Source organism: Xyrauchen texanus, chromosome 28, assembly GCF_025860055.1.
Source record: "Xyrauchen texanus isolate HMW12.3.18 chromosome 28, RBS_HiC_50CHRs, whole genome shotgun sequence".
In the NCBI taxonomy this organism is placed as follows: domain Eukaryota; kingdom Metazoa; phylum Chordata; class Actinopteri; order Cypriniformes; family Catostomidae; genus Xyrauchen; species Xyrauchen texanus.
Window position 1 is genome coordinate 12,573,601 of NC_068303.1, and position 18,649 is coordinate 12,592,249.

An 18,649-nucleotide genomic window follows, 5' to 3' on the forward strand; every position below is an offset into this window, starting at 1 on the left:
TTTTCTAAACGAAGTGAAATGGACACGTTTATATTATAAAAGCACATTTACCGTGTTAGTGCTCCATATGAGACGATGGGTGGCGCTAAACACCAACTAGGACCGTAGACCGAAACGTTCAATAGAAACGCCCTTTTTTGGATCGTAAACAACAGCACAGATGAAAAGAAAGCAAGCAAGCAAGAAAGAAAAAACAGGGTATTGAAACTGGTTTCAGATCGGTGACAATTTCACAGACGAGTGTCTGAGGTCTGTGATTCAGCAGCTCTATCTGGAAACAGTTATGGAAACTGTCCGTGTTGAAGGGATTTACAGATGTGGTCTGCTGTAACATCACTAGAAACTAAACGTAGGTATGACACTTCAACGAGTCGTTTGGCTTGTTTTTGTGTATCGTTTTGAAATTGTGTTGATGAGAATGAATAGTAATAAACACAATTATCTTCGACTACAGAGAATGGGACAAAGCATACGCATTTACACCATCTTTTGGTTATGTATAAGCTATATGTGTGCAAGGTAATAATGCAAAAATGTAAATATAAATGTCATATACTTATTGACGTTATGGTGTTGGTCTCTTCTTACTGTTTGCATTTACATGTATACAGTTAGCAGGTATTTTAAAAGTTCAATTGGTGTGATGACAGCTATTGACCAGTTCTGCAAAGTTTCTTCCTAAACATTTCTAGGAAGTTTGAGAAGTATATTTTAGAAGGATAAAAAGTGTGTAGCACCATCAATAACTCATTCGTATGATACTACATTAGTATAAATCTATGGTTTTGTGTGCTCTCATCTGTTAAAATTATCATTAAACCCATCTAGACTTATTTTCTTAAACAAAATATTTAAATAATATTTATAATTATTTCTTAAAGGCCCACCAGCAACTTATTAGTTAACAACAGCACAGCCAGTATCCCTATAAAAAGTACTAATACAATTATACAGTGATTGTATAAGATAATACCATGGGACTTTCATATACAATGGTACTGAATGACTGACATATTCAAATACCACAGTATTTGAATGGCACCCTGTTTAAGAATACTGTGATATTACCATAGTACATGTCCATGAACATAATAATACCATGGTACTTCTTTGTAAGTGATCATAACTTCAGATTCAAGTTTTTTTTCTTCAGTTGTGCTTCATTACTGCAAACTACAAGTTTGCCCACTATTGCATATAATCAATTTGTTCAGTATTTATAAAAATATTTCAGCAGAAGGAGTTGGACTCTGGTGATTAAAGGTGCAATATGTAAAATTTGTCATGTAATATCCGCCTTTTTGTTGCCAATGTGAATGGATTGTAACACAACTTAAAAAATGAGTCCTTCCTGGACTTCCTAGGTTGACTATTTAAGCCTGTAGACTGGTTTTCTTGGGGAGGGAGCGGGTCGCTTTTGCCGGGAAAATCCAAAGGATGTGACGTTTATGCCCGCTCCTGAGAGCCTTGCCTCAGACAGTAATTTCTTGTCTTCCGCTATTCAACAGCGACAACAAACTGCAACACTAGGTAACGTTATCGTAGAGATGAAATTCAGCAAACGTCCAGCTCCCAGCACAACACCGACTCCTACACAAACTCTGAATAAGCCACAAAAAAAACCTTTTATCTACTGAATCCCATCTGGCTAAGCGGGAACATTATCGTGGTCGAGCAAAAACTAGAGTGAACATCAGCAGGGAATTTGATGCCTGGAGGGTCCTTCGTTCGGTTTTGGGGATCAAAACCGACCCTGAATTGGCATTCTTCTTATTGGATAGGTAAGCTTACATAAAGGCAAAGCATGTGAAATATAGTGCCATAAGGATCGATCTGTGTAATTTTAGCTAACTACGGTAAACTACGTTAACACATGAAATGAATGCTAGACAATGTTCAAGATAATGCAAAAAGCTCCATTCATTATTGTAACATAACTTGGTTATACAGAAAATATATACATTCTATTATTATAAAACAATAGCGCATCGATATATCAAAATGACAGTTGTGATGGAATCACATCAATACTGAATTGTGTCAACATATTTATAATGTACAGTCTATTTTATAAACAGCTACTGTCATCATCCACCAAATTTAGCTAACAGCTATTGTTAAGCTGGCTAGCTTGCTAACGCCGACATTTGGCTATTGTATAAATGCAGTCAATGTATCTTGCAAAGAAAAGTGATTACTTCAATCTACAGTCTCGCATAGTCAAACCAATATCCACACTTTGTTTTAGCCCTGTTCCAGCACTGGCGAGTCAAATATAATATACAGTCTCAAAATTTGTAGTAAAACAATCATAACTGTTTAATTTTAATTATGCTACCTCATCTTTTCTGTCAGCATTATGCCGGTGAATCACATTCTGTCTCTTTGTACATTACGTCATTCTTTTGGTCAATGCTCACATCCCTATGGAGTGTGTGCGTGTGCACGAGCAACAGGTAGCTGGCTGCAGTTCGCTTAACGGTCACATATGTCATTAATAACAAGGGTTTCTGAATCTTACATACTGCACCTTTAAGATGATTATGTGTGTTTTGTAGTGCTACTGTAAAACTGTCATCATTTACTCACCCTCATGTCGTTCCATACACATATAACTTATTTTATTATGTGGAACACGAAAGGAGATGTTACGCATAATTGGACTGGACGGCTCAGTCACCATTCACTTTCATTTAATCTTTTATCCAAACAATGAAAGTGAATGGTACCTTAAGCCAGACTTAAAACAACTTGATTTTGGCCAAAGGTGTCACACATGCAGACTGTTTATAATGATGCACGCATCGCACCTTTAAATCACTGGAAAAATCGGCTAGTGTGGGATGGCTTCGCCTCTTCTTTTGGGTTCCACGTAAGCAAGAAAGTTGCATTTGGAATGACAAGAGGTTGAGTAAGTGATGACAGAATATACATTTTTGGTGTACTATTCCATTCACCTTTATATCTCGTTAAATAACTCATCCAGGCACAGAGTCAATCTCAGTATGTCTTGTTATATACTCTCCACATTGAGGTCTAAAATTTCACTTTGACACTTCTCATGTCAAGAAGCATCTCAGCTTTGCTTTCAGTCTTCCCCATTTCACCATTCATCCACACAGTGACATTTTATATCAAATGAATTCACACATCCACAGGGTTCTGTTTTTTCCATCTCTTTATCTCTTGTTTCACTGCTCATCCCTCTGAGTGCATGGATACAATGAAAGACAAGCATCCCATGAATAATGCATCACTGCTATTACTGTCCCTTTTATTGGAATACACCTGTCAGTTTGCACTTGCTGCTGGTTTTAGGAATAAGGGCCTCTCTGAAGTTAGTGGAGCCAACAGTGAGTGTTGGTACACTGTTGGGACATCCTGTTTGACAGCGTTGCACTGCAGAGAGAGAAATCCTCAAGTGTGGTTTTGGTATCTGCTTGAAAAAGTTTTTTCTTTTTTTGTGTGATTTCCATAACAGATTTTCCTACCTGTCTTTCCTCTCTGAATTCTTTTGGAGAAAGCGACTTGAACTTTGTGAACATTGTGATGGATTCTCACTAATGAAAGATAATATCTACATAAACATGGGGGACAGCAGGGTAATGTAGCGTTGTAATATCTGTTAGGAAAACAGAGATCAAGTGTTAAATACTAGATCTAAAATATTTTTGCTGCGGTATTAACCTAAAAATGAAAACTCCACCATCATTTACTCACCTTCATATTGTTCCAAACCTGTATGACATTCTCTCTTTCATGGAATGCTAAAGGGAGAGACACTCTCGGTCACTATTTACTTTAATTTAATATTTTATACAAACAATGAAAGTGAATGGTGACTGAGGGTGTCTGTCCTTAGCATTTTGTCTTTTGTTTTTTATGGAAGAAGGAAAGTCATACAGGTTTGTAGTCATAGGCATATAGCTTCATTTTATGATCTTCATTTTGATCATTTCACAGTTATGGAGGAGCCTGAGACAAAGGAGTCTGTAAAATAGACAGAGATGAGCAGTATTACAGAGACCACAGAAGTTATCATCAACCCTTGCCTTACATTCCCTGATGTGAATCAGAAAAAGATGAAAGAGACAGATGATATGGAACTGGATGCTGTTAATCACAATTCAGAGAACAGGAGCTCACAAGAGAGGCCTCAAAACAACATCAAGAGCCATTGTCACTCTTTAGATCAAGGTATTCCATATTGCTGTATTGTAAGGCCGTTCACACCAAACACATTTATGCATCCATATGCACTGTTTTTTTTAACTCTTTTTCTATGTAAACATGAAATAGATGGACGTCTTTGACCATTGAGCTGCTTCTCACGATCTCAAGTTAAAAAGAACTTCAACTTAAAAAAACAAGTCTTGAGATTCCTGCGTTCTGTTTTATTAATTGTGCCTCATGTAGCTTTATTCAGTACAATATTTAATAGTTTTTGGTGGAAGTACACTCTAACATTAAACAGGAATCAAAATAATATTTAAAGGGTTAAACTGTCGCCTACTGTATAGTCACATACAATACATAAATAAGTAAGAGTCCTGGGTATATTTCAGCCTTTAAAGTGAAAAGTTCTGCACTGTGAATTTTTTTCCTTCTCTTGGTTAAAAACCAACTTTGGACTGTTGTAGCCTCTTTCTGGCCCTCCCTATCACAGGAAGGAAAGACTAAGAACATTTAATATAGTCTACCAATTTTAAAAACTACTGACAGATTAATTGTCTTTCTATCAACACATTGTTATATCAGCAAAATCCAATATTGGTCATCTGACCATGATAATGGTGATTAGCAATGGTAAGGCCATGTTGAATGTGTGCCCCTGCCTGTTTAAGTAAGAGTCTGTGAAATATTTTGAGATTGTTTGGGTTTGTTTTGGTATGGGGATACAGTATTAATTTTATTTGTTCAGGTCTTGAAAAAGGTCTTAATAAGTAAAAAAAAAAGTGTTTTATTAGGTACATTGAACATGCAGCAAAAATCCATTTTTTTCAGTGTTCATAAATAAGGTTGTTATTTAACAGCCAAAGCATCATTAAAAAAATAACATTCCATAATGTCCACATAATGTAGTTGTGTTTCATAAATAAACTGTTAAAAACTCATTTTTAAAGGTATAGTTCACCCATTTAATCACCTGCATGTTCTTCAAAATAACTTGCTCTCTTCTGTGGAACACTAAAGGAGTTGATGGCCTTAGTCACCATTTACTTTCATTGTATGGAAAAAGATGCAATGAAAATAAATGATGACTGTTAAACATTCAGCCTAATATCTCCTTTTGTGTCTTCCCACGAAAGAAAGAAATTCATATAGGTTTGGAACAACATAAATGTGAGTAAATAATTACTAAATTTTCATTTTGCAAGAAATGTATCTTTAACGTAGATAAATTAGTATAGGTTTTGGAGATTTTTCTTATTGTTACACCATTTGTTTGCAGACACTCGATCTGGCCTGGAGCCACCTGGGCCCAGTCCTTTTCTTCTGGCTTCACTGCAGTCCCTTGTTGAAGACAATGATCACATGCTCCTCCCTCATTCCTTACACCAGGTGTGTGCTCAGTCTATAGGGTTTGAAAAGGTTACTCGCGTATAACGACCATTGCAAAACAAAACAAAAATCAAACAAAGGCTTCAGGTGCATGTGCCTTTTTGTTTCTTTTTATTAAAAGCTTGCATGTGCCTTTTTGTCAACCTCTTCATCAATCATAAGATATAAATGGAACAATACAATTGAATGATGGCCTGTACAGTCTTGTTAACCTGACAAATGCTCATGTGGATTGTGATAGATTGCAAAAAAATTTGCAGGATAGCCAAATTGTTCATGTTGTTTAGTTTGGGCCTATTAGCCCTTGTGAAGCAGATCTTAGTAAAATAGCCTTGTCTCTAATTTTGTAAATCTTAAATTGTAAACGGGGCCATTGATATTTTAATTAGTTACAATTTGAGAGCACAAGAAAAACTTTCCTTTCCTAAGCTCTGTTTAATGTCTTAAGCCCTGGCCCCTATCTATCATGGCCTCCTAATAATCTCCATCCCTGAATTGGCTACATCACTCTACCATCTCCTCTCCATGTGTGGTGGGCGTTCTGGCGCACTATGGCTGCCGTCGCATCATCCAGGTGGATGCTACACACTGGTGGTGGTTGAGGAGATTCCCCCTATACTATGTAAAGCGCTTTGAGTGCCTAGAAAATTGTTGTTGTTGTTGTTGTTGTTGTTGTTGAACTAAAAATACATGATCCATGTAAGAGAATGCATCAGAGGGGCAATAATTAGGTCAATTATTTAATGCGCCTGACTTCTCCAGCCCAGCCTTACTGTCTGACCCGTGTGGCTCTCATGTTCATATGAATTCCTTTAGCGTTTTATTCTGTTGAAGAGGCCCTATTATGCTTTTTGGGATTTTACCTTTGCTTTAGTGTGAAATATAGTTGTTTGTGCATGTAAAAGTTCTGCAAAAATACAAAGCACAAAATCCATGCCAAAGGGAGTTATTCTGTCCCACAGAAAACACTGCTCCTGAACTGCCTGAAATGCCTAGTTTGCAGTCCAGCCATTTCTTCCATGACATAGCTACGTCACTATGTAACACATTTGTATAATGTCCCACTAAGAGCTACTTTGGCCCACCCTCAAACAAAGGTAGTTATAGCCGAGGCCAGGATGAGTTGGTTTATTGTTGTCGTCATGTCGAGAAGACGCTGTTTTCTTCACTGCGAAAGCAAAACCCCTTTGTATGGACTTCCAAAGGTAGACGAATTGAAGAATCAGAATACATTTTGACCACTATTCCTCAGCAGTACAACCACAACAATAACAAAATTGTCGATCTCAGGAGCCTTTATCAGTGGTAAAGTGAGGAGGTTTACTTATACTAACAAGCTGTAATGTTACGTAATGTAATGTAATGTAATGGTAGTCCACAGCTAACTCGCTCACCAACTATCTAATACCCCCCTGTAATGTCCAACCGGGAGTAAGCCTCTGTTCTCCATTCATTGCTCCGGCAATAAAAGTTCGGCTACACCCATTCCAGCAAAAGATGTCTAACTTATATGTACTATGTGTGTTTTACTTGAAGCTTTGTTATGTTCGCAATAATCAACAGTGCACTTGGTCCTGAGTTATACTACTGTTGTTGTAGAGAAATTACACAGTTATAATATCACATCTGAAATGTAAGAGAGCTATAAAATAAAAACTTACCACTGTGCAACGTCCTGCTCAAGTTGTGCTTGCGAAGGTAGTTTGGGTCAATAAGCTTGTTCTTCCAAGCATTCATTATCGGACTCGGGCTCAAACTGGTATGGCAAAACCGGCGCCATTGTTACAGTAGTTACATTCGTTTTTACAGCGGCTCAGGAAGCCTCTGGAACTGAAACTCAGTTATGGCAAGGGGTCAGTTACGTTTCTGACACACTCTCTAAGCGGTTGACCAATCACAACAGACTGGGCCAGCTGACCAAACAGAGCAGTCTAGGCTTTTCGGGAAAGGGGGCTTTAAAGAGACAGGAGCTAAAACCTAGCATTTCAGACAGAGGGTGTAAAGAGGTGCTCCAGCAATGTACAGTATGAGAAAAATAATGTGTTTTTTGTTTGAACATTAAAGCATGTAAACCTATTCTAGTAGACCCCCAAAATACAATTATGAACATGAAAATGAGCATAATATGGGCTCTTTAAGTGTCATATTAAAGAAGATCTTCTTTTCCTTAGAAGCTTCTCTTGATTAGAGAATTAAATGAAATTAAGACTCGAGATTCAGGTCTAGCAGGAAATGCAGCCTTGATTGAGGACCAACTGGGAGTCTTTAAGGAGAAATGGCTCGGAGCAAAATTGGAAAGCAGATGTAATGTTTTACTTGCTGATATTTTCCTTCTATTACAGATAGCCGAGGCCTACTTCCTTGAAGAGGATTGTATCCTTTTACTATTTAAATCCTCCACAGTAATTTTCCAATGTATCTCTGTCTGTTTCCTCTATGTCTTTCCTTTAATATCGCTAAATGGTCCCTGTTGATGCTGTTGTCATAGTGACAAGGGCAAATGTAACATCAGAGGTCTCATTAGGGTGTGTTATTCCATGTTGTTTTTTAGGGTGTTGCAGAAAAGGAAGTGTTGGTGGATTTTTAAGTTATTTTAAAGAATGAAATAAATATTTAATCTGTAAATGACTATAATAAATGTTAATGAACATGATTTTCCACCTCTGGTCACGATATAGTCTGCCTTTATAAAGTATCATAATGATATATAATGATATACTGATAAAGTAGGTATTATTGTTATGGTATAGTTTTACATGCTTAGATATTTTAATATTTTAGTTTCTTTCTAAGTGTTGGTTTATTTAAGCCATTGACTCTCTCAGATCAGTGGGCAGTGGAATTTCTCCAACTAGAGAAGCTGTACCATGAAAGACTGCTGTCTAATCTGGCCTCTATACAGGAACAATGGGGTAAGAGCCCTGCTGAAAAATGTCTTAAAGGGATAGTTCACCCAAAAATGAAAATTCTCTTATCATTTACTCACCCTCATGCCATCCTAGATGTCTATTAATTTATATTGCTGAATACATATGAAAACTTTTAGAAGAATATGTCAGCTTTGTAGGTCAAAACAATGCAAGAGAATGGTCACCAGACCATTCAAGCTCCAAAAATCACATAAAGGCAGCATAAAAGTAATCCATATGACTTCAGTGGTTCAAAACATGTCTTCTGAAGCAATGCAATCACTTTGGGAGAGAAACAGATTAATATTTCAAGTTAAAACAGTATTGTGTTTTTTTTAAATTAATATGAATTTGTTTGCTTTGCATTATTTGAGAATAAATAAAGTCATATACATCTGGGATGGCATGAAAGTGAGTATTTTATGTGAGTATTTTCATGTTTAGATGAACTATCCCTTTAAACTCCCTTTAAGCATGTTTGCTGGTCTTAAACTAGACATATTCGCTGGTTTAAGATGGTCTAGCTGGTCTACCTGCCTGACTAAGGTGGCCTTCAGCTGGTCTAGCTCCCAGCCTAACAGCTTACTAGTGCCCAAAATCCCTCTAAAACCAGTTAACAGACCATCTAAAACCAGCATGTTTGCATGTAACAGGATTTCCTGTTTTAATATTGTTTTATATTTTAATGATGAGACCCTTTTAAAAGTAAACAGCAATGCTATGGTTTGATCTCAGGAAACAGCTCATTTCCCAACTCTGCTTCATTGCCCAGACCACTGTTACTCCACAAATATTACTGAAGCACAAAGGTTAAACTCTCCCTCCCATCCCCACCTTTTGTGATTAACTTTCAAAAAGACCTAACTGTGTAAAGTGAAACTTGAAGAATGTTACATAGCAGTAGTAAATACAAGGGTTGTTTTTATAATATTATTTTTTCAAGTTGAAAATCAGGAACTGAGATAACACTGTCATGTGTTTTATGTGTATTTTTAAGTGCATATAAGTGGTTTTGGGTGTATTTGTGAGCATGAAAAAAAGAGAGTGAGTACAAACAAACAAGCCTCAAATCCATATGTTTGGTTTCAGAGTCCCAGTGGAAGGACGGTGTCCAAACTAAAAGTAACTCTTCTTTACATGCTAATGGAATGGACAGAGAGAGAGAACATATGGAATCACTGATTCACATCTGCAGAACACACCAGAGGTAAGATTGGATGTAAACCTGTGAGTCATAGACAAGGGTTGTCCAAAACAGTGTTTAGTACTTTAGAAAATAAAACAACAATTATAGAGTCCACCCTCCCCCTCCACTATTTTCTTTAAAGTGTACATTTTAAATGTGATAAATAGAAAATAAAGTTTGATACTGTATTTTAAGGCCTCACAGTGAGCCTCACAATCAATCCTTTAAAAAAAGATTTACTGTTCTAAATTAATAAAAGGAAATAACGGTAAACCATTAGATGAATTATTAACATATACAGTAAAGGTATACAGATTTATAATATACTGTAATGAAGAAGTTCTTTAATGGAATATTCCGGGTTCAATACAAGTTAATCTTAATCGACAGCATTTGTGGTGTAATGCTGATTACCACAAAAAATGTCATTTCGACTTATCCTTCCTTTTCTTATTTTTAATAATTAATTATTAATTGCACTTGCATTAATTCTTCTTTTAAAACTTGTGTATTATTTGTTTAAATCGACATTTTTGAAGGATAATAGGAACAGACAACGTTGTTACGTCGTCATGGCAACAACGCTTTAAAACTGTATATAACTTTAACCCATATTTTTTCTTTTTTTTTAAGAAAATGAGGGAAAAGACTAAATTAATTTTGGAGGTTGATTAATTAATTAATTTTATTTTATAAATTTATTGAGGTAAGCAATATTATTTCATACATTCTGTTGATCGAGCTTAACTTGTATTGAACCTCGAATTTTCTTTTAAATTAATTAATCTTTTGACAAATACTATTTTTTTTTTTTTCAGATCTAACCACCCTGAAGTAAAGGTAAAACTTAGGAATCGATTCCTTATCCACACAATAAGCTTACTGTGATTAATTCCTTTGTTTCAGTGAGTCTGTTTTAAATCTGACTGTCATTGCAGAACATGCTACAAAACAGCCCAACCCATGTGACAGAACACAGAGGCTCAAAACATGCTCAAGCTTTAGTGAACTCAACCGTGAAAGAAAACTGGGTGGATGATTCCAGCTCATGGCTAGAAGCTGAAATGGAGCCAGATGAAGATGGTGAAGTGAATGAGGAGGAGGAGGAGGAGGAGAAGGAGGTGGAAGGTCTCGAGGAAGATGAGTGCTGGAATGAGGATCTGCAGGAAGAGGCAGAGATCAGTTGCAAGGGGCCTGTAGATGAGCTGGCCAAACTCATTCAGGTAGAGGAGGTAAGACGAATCACTCTATAGGAGTGATGATAATCTCTTGCATAAAACCATCTGCCCTTAGGAAAGAACAGCATGCTATGACACAGCCGTCTGCTTCAGACTCTCCAAATCAACTTCTTTATGAATGATTTGTACTGTTTAGAGTAGAGCCCAAGTATGCAATGTATTAAACAAAAAGTTCAGCCAAAAATGTAAAGTCATTGTTTCTCATCCTCATGTTGTTCCAAACCCCAATTACATAATTTTCTCTGTAGAACACAAAAGGAGAATTGTACTGGGCACTCTTTTCCATACAATTAGTGTCCATGGGGCTTCTGAAGGCTTAAAGCACCAGAAAAGTATCATAAAAGTGGTCCATTTGGCTTATGCGCAATATTGCACATCCTCTGAATTCATATGAGAGCTTTCTGTGAGTCCTTATTCACTGATAATCTGTGAGCTAAACACTGCGTGAGCTAAACACTGCGGCTGGATTGAGTTAATCAAATCAGTCCGACTGGACCACTTTTATGATTATTATGGTGCTTTTGCATCCATATTCATCATTATTGCATTGAGAATGGTGACCAGTAACATTCTTCAGAATTTGTTCTAATGTGTTCCATGGAAAAAGAAAGTCATATGGTGTGGAACAACATGAGGGTAAGTAAATAATGACAGAAATGTCATTTCAGAGAGAACTAATCCTTCAATATTGGTCTTCAAATTGCGTTTATGTGATGCTGTAATAGATGCCACGTCTCAAAGCAAAATAGTATGATGTCATCCATAGCTTTATGGCAGCCAGCTGCAGGAATTTGATGAAAAAGAATTCAGGGAGTGTATGGTTTCCCTAGCTATTGGGCGTGGTTCTCTTATGTAACACTCCAAATGCATAAACCTTCACCAGAACTGCATCATACAGACATTTTTCACAGTTCATACCGTGACTCAGACAATCACAACACATGAGTAGTCATTACGTGATTTGTTTACTTGTTGCACACAATTGTTGGGACAATTTTGTAATAGTAATTTGGAGAGCTCTCAACACTTTTGTTTTGGTTCCAAAAATTACCTTTAAAAACAAAAAAGACTGTATAACATAACTCTCAAGCACTATTATGAAGCATATTAAAAAGACAAACATGATGAACAAGCCTGAGTGTGATCAGAATAATGTTGTTCTTTACACTGTTGAACATACTGACTCCATGTGGTACATGGTTGTTATTACATGATGGCAAAGAATTGCTATTTAGCACTTGCATGCCTTTGAAGACCCCTTGAACTCAAAATTGGACTTTTGTGGCTTTATTTTCTATCAGATTTTATTATTATTATTCATGTCTACTAGCTTTAAGGCCATGTACTGTATATGATAGTGTGCTCCTAAAAGTTAACCAAATTAATTATTAGCAGATACACACATTTAAAAAATTCTGTTCAGAGGCAAAAACACTCGTATACACATTTATGTCTAATAAAATGCTAGAATCAGAATGTTCCCTAATACCACCTACCTCTGACTAGCAATAGCAAGTGGGGAAACATGGTATACAGCTGTGACGTAATCTAAACTAAAGCCTAATGGTTATTTAGAACAAGAGACAAGCCCTTTGATATGTCTCGGCCAAAAATTCATATAAATAGAAAATACATCAACACAGGAAAGAAAATCCATTTAATCTGTTCTTTAACGAATCTACACCCAGTACGTTCTGATTCTACACTTCACATTTTGTACAGTCATATTTCAAGAGTTTTCATTCTTTATGTCTGCTATCTCTCTAGATCTTTCCCTCAGATGGCTTAGTGTCTATTTTAAAAAAGAGGGTTTGCATAAGAGGAGCAAAGAATCTTAATCCTGCTCCAGACAAAGACTCAACTAAGCGCAAGGTCCGCTTTAGAGAGCCAAATGATACTTTCGATCAAGGTAAGATTTCACCACATTATTGTGTACACATGGTCACACAAGACCTTTTATATGTTCAAATTTCTGTTTTGCATGAATTTGAGAAGGATTTGAGCTAATTCCTTTCTAATGCATACAGATGAGTCGACTAGAAACTCTTGCCTCATTCTTCTCCTCTTGTGTCTGGTTACCATCGTGATAAGCATCAGTGGGACTGCTCTTTATTGCCTCATTGGAGAGGCGAACTCTAATGTTTGTGTCGACTTCTCTCATAACATGGACTTTTATTTTGGACCTGTACGATGAGGAGTGGACGCTCTCACACAGTAGAGCTCTTCTGGTGAATCATAGTAGTTATTTTACTCAACCTTAAGTGGAACTATTTCTTTATATTGTAATTTCCTTAGACTGTCTATGGGCAGACAACAGTATTCATCTGAGATTATTATGCACTAATGCACATTACGAGACTTGCCTTAATAAATATGTATGCATTAAGCCTATACAAATCACACAGGGCTTCATAATGCATAAACAGGCTAGGATACTTGATATTGGTACTAAATCAGGCTTAGATGAGAAGATGATCTTAATATGCAGGTACCACTGCCATTCCTCTGATAAGCAACTACATACATTGAAAGAACTGCTTTTGGAGCCAGTTACTCTTAAACAAATTTTCTTTATGTTTCATGTACATTTAATACACTACACTCCATTCTTATCTTTGTACTTCATTTTTTTATTTTGAGATAGTCTTGGCACTTTACATTAGTACTTTAACCACTGAAACTAAGATATCAACATGAATAAGACAGAATGTGTGTATATAACTTATAGGATGTTAACTTATAAAACACAGATGGCTTTATAATTTACATTTCCAAGCACATACTACATTTGATGTACAATATATTGGTTCTGACTTGATTCTGTCAATTCAGAGATAGATCCTTTCCTCTGTGGTCTCTAACAAGCAATAGTATTTTTTGGTTTATCTAGATATAAACATGTTTTAAAACCATCATATTGAGTTTGAGACATTAAGAAATATCCTTAAAGGGATAGTTCACCCAAAAATAAAAATTCTGCCATAATTTACTCACCCTCATGTTGTTTCAAAAATGGATGTGAGGCTGAATGACAGCCTCAGTCACCTTTCACTTTCATTGCATATTTTTCTTTCATTCAGTGAAAGTGAAAAGTGACAGAAGCATTAAATTGTATCCCTTTTCATTTGAAACATTTTAATGTTATCCTCAGAACAGAAAACATGTTTCATTGTATATATATATATATATATATATATATATATATTTTTTTTTTTTTTTTTTTTTTTCTTCTTCTTTTCTTTCCCGAATAAAACAAATCCCCCTCTGGGAATGTTTTACATATTAAAAGTTATAATAGGTTTGTGTACTGTAAATCTATCTATGAAAATAGTGAAATTGTCCTCTGAAAGGATGAACAGATGGTACACCATGAAATGAAAATGGCTCACATAATAAAAACCATGTTGAAGTAGCAGTCTTCTCTTTTTGGAAACCAATGTGTCACCCCACAGTAGATTATTTATTTTCAGAACACAATAGAAAAAATGAAGCATTCATGACATGGAGACGCTGGTCTTTACAGGCGCAACATTTTACATCTTCCATGATCTTTTTACTCTGGAGGAGACACAGTTCTCTCAGCCAGCAGCTGCAATGGAATTGAGCAGACAAGTGTGTTTTTAAAAGGTGAGCTTGTACCGCTCTTAAAACATGGCGCACATTGTCAGAAACATCAAACTGGTCAAATACTTCCATCTAGTGTATGTTTACATATTTTTTACCAACAACTTAAAATAGTGCAGATGGGTGCAAATATGCATTCAGGGTGCGATTATGTAAAAGTAGGCATTGATGTCTTGCTGTAGAGGCAATAATATGGTAATGTGTTAATCTGTGTGATGTCACAAAGTAGGCGGAAAAAAATCACATGTACATAAGTATTCACAGCCTTTGCTCAATACTTCGTTGAAGCACCTTTGTCACCAATTACAGCCTCAAGTCTTTTTGTGTATGAAGCTACAAGATGGCACACCTATTTTTGGACAGTTTCTCCCATTCTTCTTTGCAGGACCTCTCAAGCTCCATCAGGTTGGATGGGGAGCGTTGGTGCACAGCCATTTTCAGATCTCTCCAGAGATGTTCAATCAGATTCAAGTCTGGGCTCTGGCTGGGCCACTCATGGACATTCACAGAGTTGTCCCGTAGCCACTCTGTTGTTATCTTGGCTGTGTGCTTGGGGTTGTTGTCCTGTTGGAAGATGAACCTTCACCCCGGTTTGAGGTCCAGAGCGCTCTGAAGCAGGTTTTCATCAAGGATGTCTCTGTACATTGCTGCATTCATCTTTCCCTCGATCCTGACTAGTCTCCAAGTTCCTGCCGCTGAAAAACATCCCCACAGCATGATGCTGCCACCACCATGCTTCACTGTAGGGATGTATTGGCCAGGTGATGAGCAGTGCCTGGTTTCCTCCAGACATGACCCTTGCCATTCAGGCCAAATAGTTCAATCTTTTGTTTCTCATGGACTGAGAGTCCTACAGGTGACTTTTGTGAAACTCCAGACAGGCTATCATGTGCCTTTTACTGAGGAGTGGCTTCCGTCTAGCCGCTCTACCATACAGGCCTGATTGGTGGAGTGCTGCAGAGATGTTTGTTCTTTTGGAAGGTTCTCCTTTCTCCAAAGAGAAATGCCGGAGCTCTGCCAGAGTGACCATCGGGATATTGGTCACCTCCCTAACTAAAGCCCTTCTCCCCCGATTGCTCAGTTTAGCTGGGCGGCCAGCTCTAGGAAGAGTCCTGGTGGTTCCAAACTTCTTCCATTTACAGATGATGGAGGCCACTGTGCTCACTGGGACCTTCAATGCTGCAGAAATGTTTCTGTACCCTTCCCCAGATCTGTGCCTCGATATAATCCTGTCTCGGAGGTCTACAGACAATTCCTTGGACTTCATGGCTTGGTTTGTGCTCTGACATGCACTGTTAACTGTGGGACCTTATATAGACAGGTGTGTGCCTTTCCAGATCATGTCCAATCAACTGAATTTACCACAGGTGAACTCAAGTTGTAGAAACATATCAAGGCTGATCAGTGGAAACAGGATGCACCTGAGCTCAATTTTGAGTGTCATAGCAAAGGCTGTGAATACTTATTATAGTACATATGATTTTATTAGTTTTTTATTTTTAATAAATTTGCAAAGATTTCAAACAAACTATTTTCACGTTGTCATTATGGGGTATTGTTTGTAGAATTTTGAGGAAAATAATGAATTTAATCCATTTTGGAATAAGGCTGTAACAACAAAATGTGGAAAAAGTGAAGCGCTGTGAATAGGCCTACTTTCCGGATGCACTGTACATTACTCTAGGGGGAGGTGCTTGGACATATGGTTTTAAAAGAATCTGATTGATCCATTCAAATGCAGTCACCTCATTTTATTCATTTAGCACTAACAAGTTGTATGTGTGCAGTTACCGTCTAATTCATGCGGTCATTTAAATCTTTATTGCTATCAATATTCACATATATTAACTTATATGTAATATACTGACATTTCAACATAACATAATATACAGCAAACATGATGTATTTATCCTTCATTGCATTACCGTTTTACTCTCCACTGTTGGTGTAGTAGCACCTTTCCATCACAAGATGTCTCTAGTGCAATGTGTGGCAGAATTGGTTTTACCGGTCAGTTTGTAGTGGAGAAGGTTGCGCGAACGGGTACCGAGGGTCCAGTCAAAAACCGCGACCGACTGAAGAAAGCTCTAATTCGTGCAACTGAGACTCTGTTTACGTGTTTGTCAGCCGTGAGAGCAAGACGAATAATTAGTCAATTGTCCATTATGTGTTAAGCAAGAAGATTTCTGTTTTTAATGGTACATTTTGACTTTATTTTTGTAACACTTATATTAAAGTGGTTACATAGTAAATCAATATAATTCATTATAATAGGTTTAACACTCAGAGAGTATGGAAAAGCAGCTCTATAAAATAACGGCATATTATGTGTATACCTTGTTTATTTGTATTATTGTGCCGAGGAGGAGGGCGTGGCCGTGCTGTGCACCGGCGCTGAATCAGCGGGAGAGCGAGATAAAAGGGAGTCGGAGGCCCCAGTTCCAGAGTGACACGCGGCCGCGCTGCATGTGTGTCGTTATGTTTATTTTATGTTGAGTTTCTTATTAAACTTTGTTGACTGTTCAGCTGGTTCCCGCCACCTCCTTGCCCATCCTTACTTGCTAAAGTGGTGCAGAAACCCAGGAGGGAGGAGGGATATGCTGCTGTAGCAGTTAAAGGACGGGCAAGGAGGATGAGGGAACCGGCTTAACAGTCAAGTAAAGTTTAATGGTATAAATGAATTTAAAACAACATAAACATAACGAACACCGACACATGTGTGTGTCTCTCTTGAACTGGTGCCTCCGGCTCCCCTTTATCTTGCTCTCCCGCTGATTAAGCACGGCCCAGCCACGCCCTCCTCCTCGTCACACTCCTCCCCTTCCCAATTCAGGCTGGGGCACTACCAGACTGACTTACCCCCCCCTCTGGAGGGGAGACGCTACCCTTGCGTCAGCCAGTGGTCCACCCCGCCTCCTGTGAACATGGGGGAAGAGACGAGGGGAGGCATGAGGAGAGGGAAAGTGCGAGCGGAGACACAGAGAGAGAGAAAGAGAGAGAGACGAACTTGCTTTCCGGCTCCCGGACGCACTGTCGCCCAGACCTCAATCGCTCCTCCGCCCTCTGGCAGACAACAGCTCGCTCCTCCCCTGGCGGACGGCAGTGAGTCCTCCGGCCCCTGGTGGACAGAACCGCTCCTCCCCTTCTTCGGCGGATGGCAGTGGTTCTTCTAGCTTTCTGCAGCTGGCACCGTCCCCAGGCAGACGGCCACAGCTGCTCCCCTGGTAGATGGCAGCAGCGAGGACTCCGCGACAGCGCATCCCTCCTCCCTCCTGTGTTTCAGCACCACCGTAACACTTAATGGACGGGCAAGGAGGAGGCAGGAACCGACTGAACACTCAACATAAAGTTTAATGGTATAAATGGCCGCATTCATCTCTCTCTCGAACTGGTGCCTCTGGCTCCCCTTTATCTCGCTCTCCCACTGATCATCTGATTCAGCGCCAGCTGTGCACCATCATGCCCTGGCCACGCCCTCCTTATCATCACACTAATGCAGTACTTTTGTAATTTCATGATCACTCGAATGACCTTTTAATAATACACTATCAAAATATACCATTGTATTACCTCAGAGTACCCTTTAAATACCATTTGAATATATACAAATTATACAGCATGGTGTCTAAGTACCATGATACTGCTATCTGATGCTATCATTGTACCATGTTACATTTTTGTTATGGTATACAGAATCAAAATGCACATGTGCTTATTTACAGTATAATAGGACAAAATCTGTTTTCTCTATAGGTATAAATTGGAATTGCCTGTACTGTCATGGCTTGTCATGAGGTAGAGCTTTACCAGATTTTCTTTTTTCTACTGAGATTATCTGATGAGATTACAGGGTTAGTTAATATTGTTGAATAAAGGCATAATGTTTTGCCAATTCCATCATAATCTGAAATTGCCAGTACTGGTTATTGAGGATTTAAAAACTATGCAATAGGTTAAAGGTTAAAAGGATACAGTGGTAAACATTTTGTGTCCTACAAACCCATAAAAATATATATATATTTTTACCTGTGATATTTATTTATTTATTTTTTGAAGGATTTTGTTTTTATTATTATTTTGCCAATGTGTGGGTCAGATTACTATGCAGACATAGAAAATAACTGTTAAAT

At 37.9% G+C, this 18,649-nt stretch overlaps 1 protein-coding gene across 2 annotated transcripts; it reads left to right on the forward strand.

The window, feature by feature from the left end:
* Positions 1 to 127: 127 nt before the first annotated feature.
* Positions 128 to 13,489, forward strand: LOC127622162 (consortin-like). 2 transcript variants are annotated; one of them, XM_052096133.1, is made up of 10 exons: positions 128 to 349; positions 3,964 to 4,197; positions 5,453 to 5,562; positions 7,905 to 7,935; positions 8,388 to 8,474; positions 9,561 to 9,678; positions 10,476 to 10,497; positions 10,596 to 10,889; positions 12,663 to 12,804; positions 12,923 to 13,489. In XM_052096133.1, exons 2-10 carry the CDS (start codon positions 4,008 to 4,010, stop codon positions 13,087 to 13,089), a joined length of 1,161 nt encoding a protein of 386 aa, XP_051952093.1. In that variant the 5' UTR covers positions 128 to 349; positions 3,964 to 4,007; the 3' UTR covers positions 13,090 to 13,489. The 2 variants fall into 2 exon arrangements, with proteins under 2 accessions (XP_051952093.1, XP_051952094.1); XM_052096134.1 differs by having other exon boundaries at positions 10,596 to 10,880.
* The last annotated feature ends 5,160 nt before the right edge of the window (positions 13,490 to 18,649 follow it).

Bases quoted from the DNA above. Each gene is read 5' to 3' on its own strand.
- LOC127622162 (XM_052096133.1), top strand. From the start codon at position 4,008: ATGAGCAGTATTACAGAGACCACAGAAGTTATCATCAACCCTTGCCTT. The intron at 7,936-8,387 runs GTATCCTTTTAC...TGACTCTCTCAG, and splicing joins CTACTTCCTTGAAGAGGATT to ATCAGTGGGCAGTGGAATTT. The intron at 8,475-9,560 runs GTAAGAGCCCTG...GTTTGGTTTCAG, and splicing joins CTCTATACAGGAACAATGGG to AGTCCCAGTGGAAGGACGGT.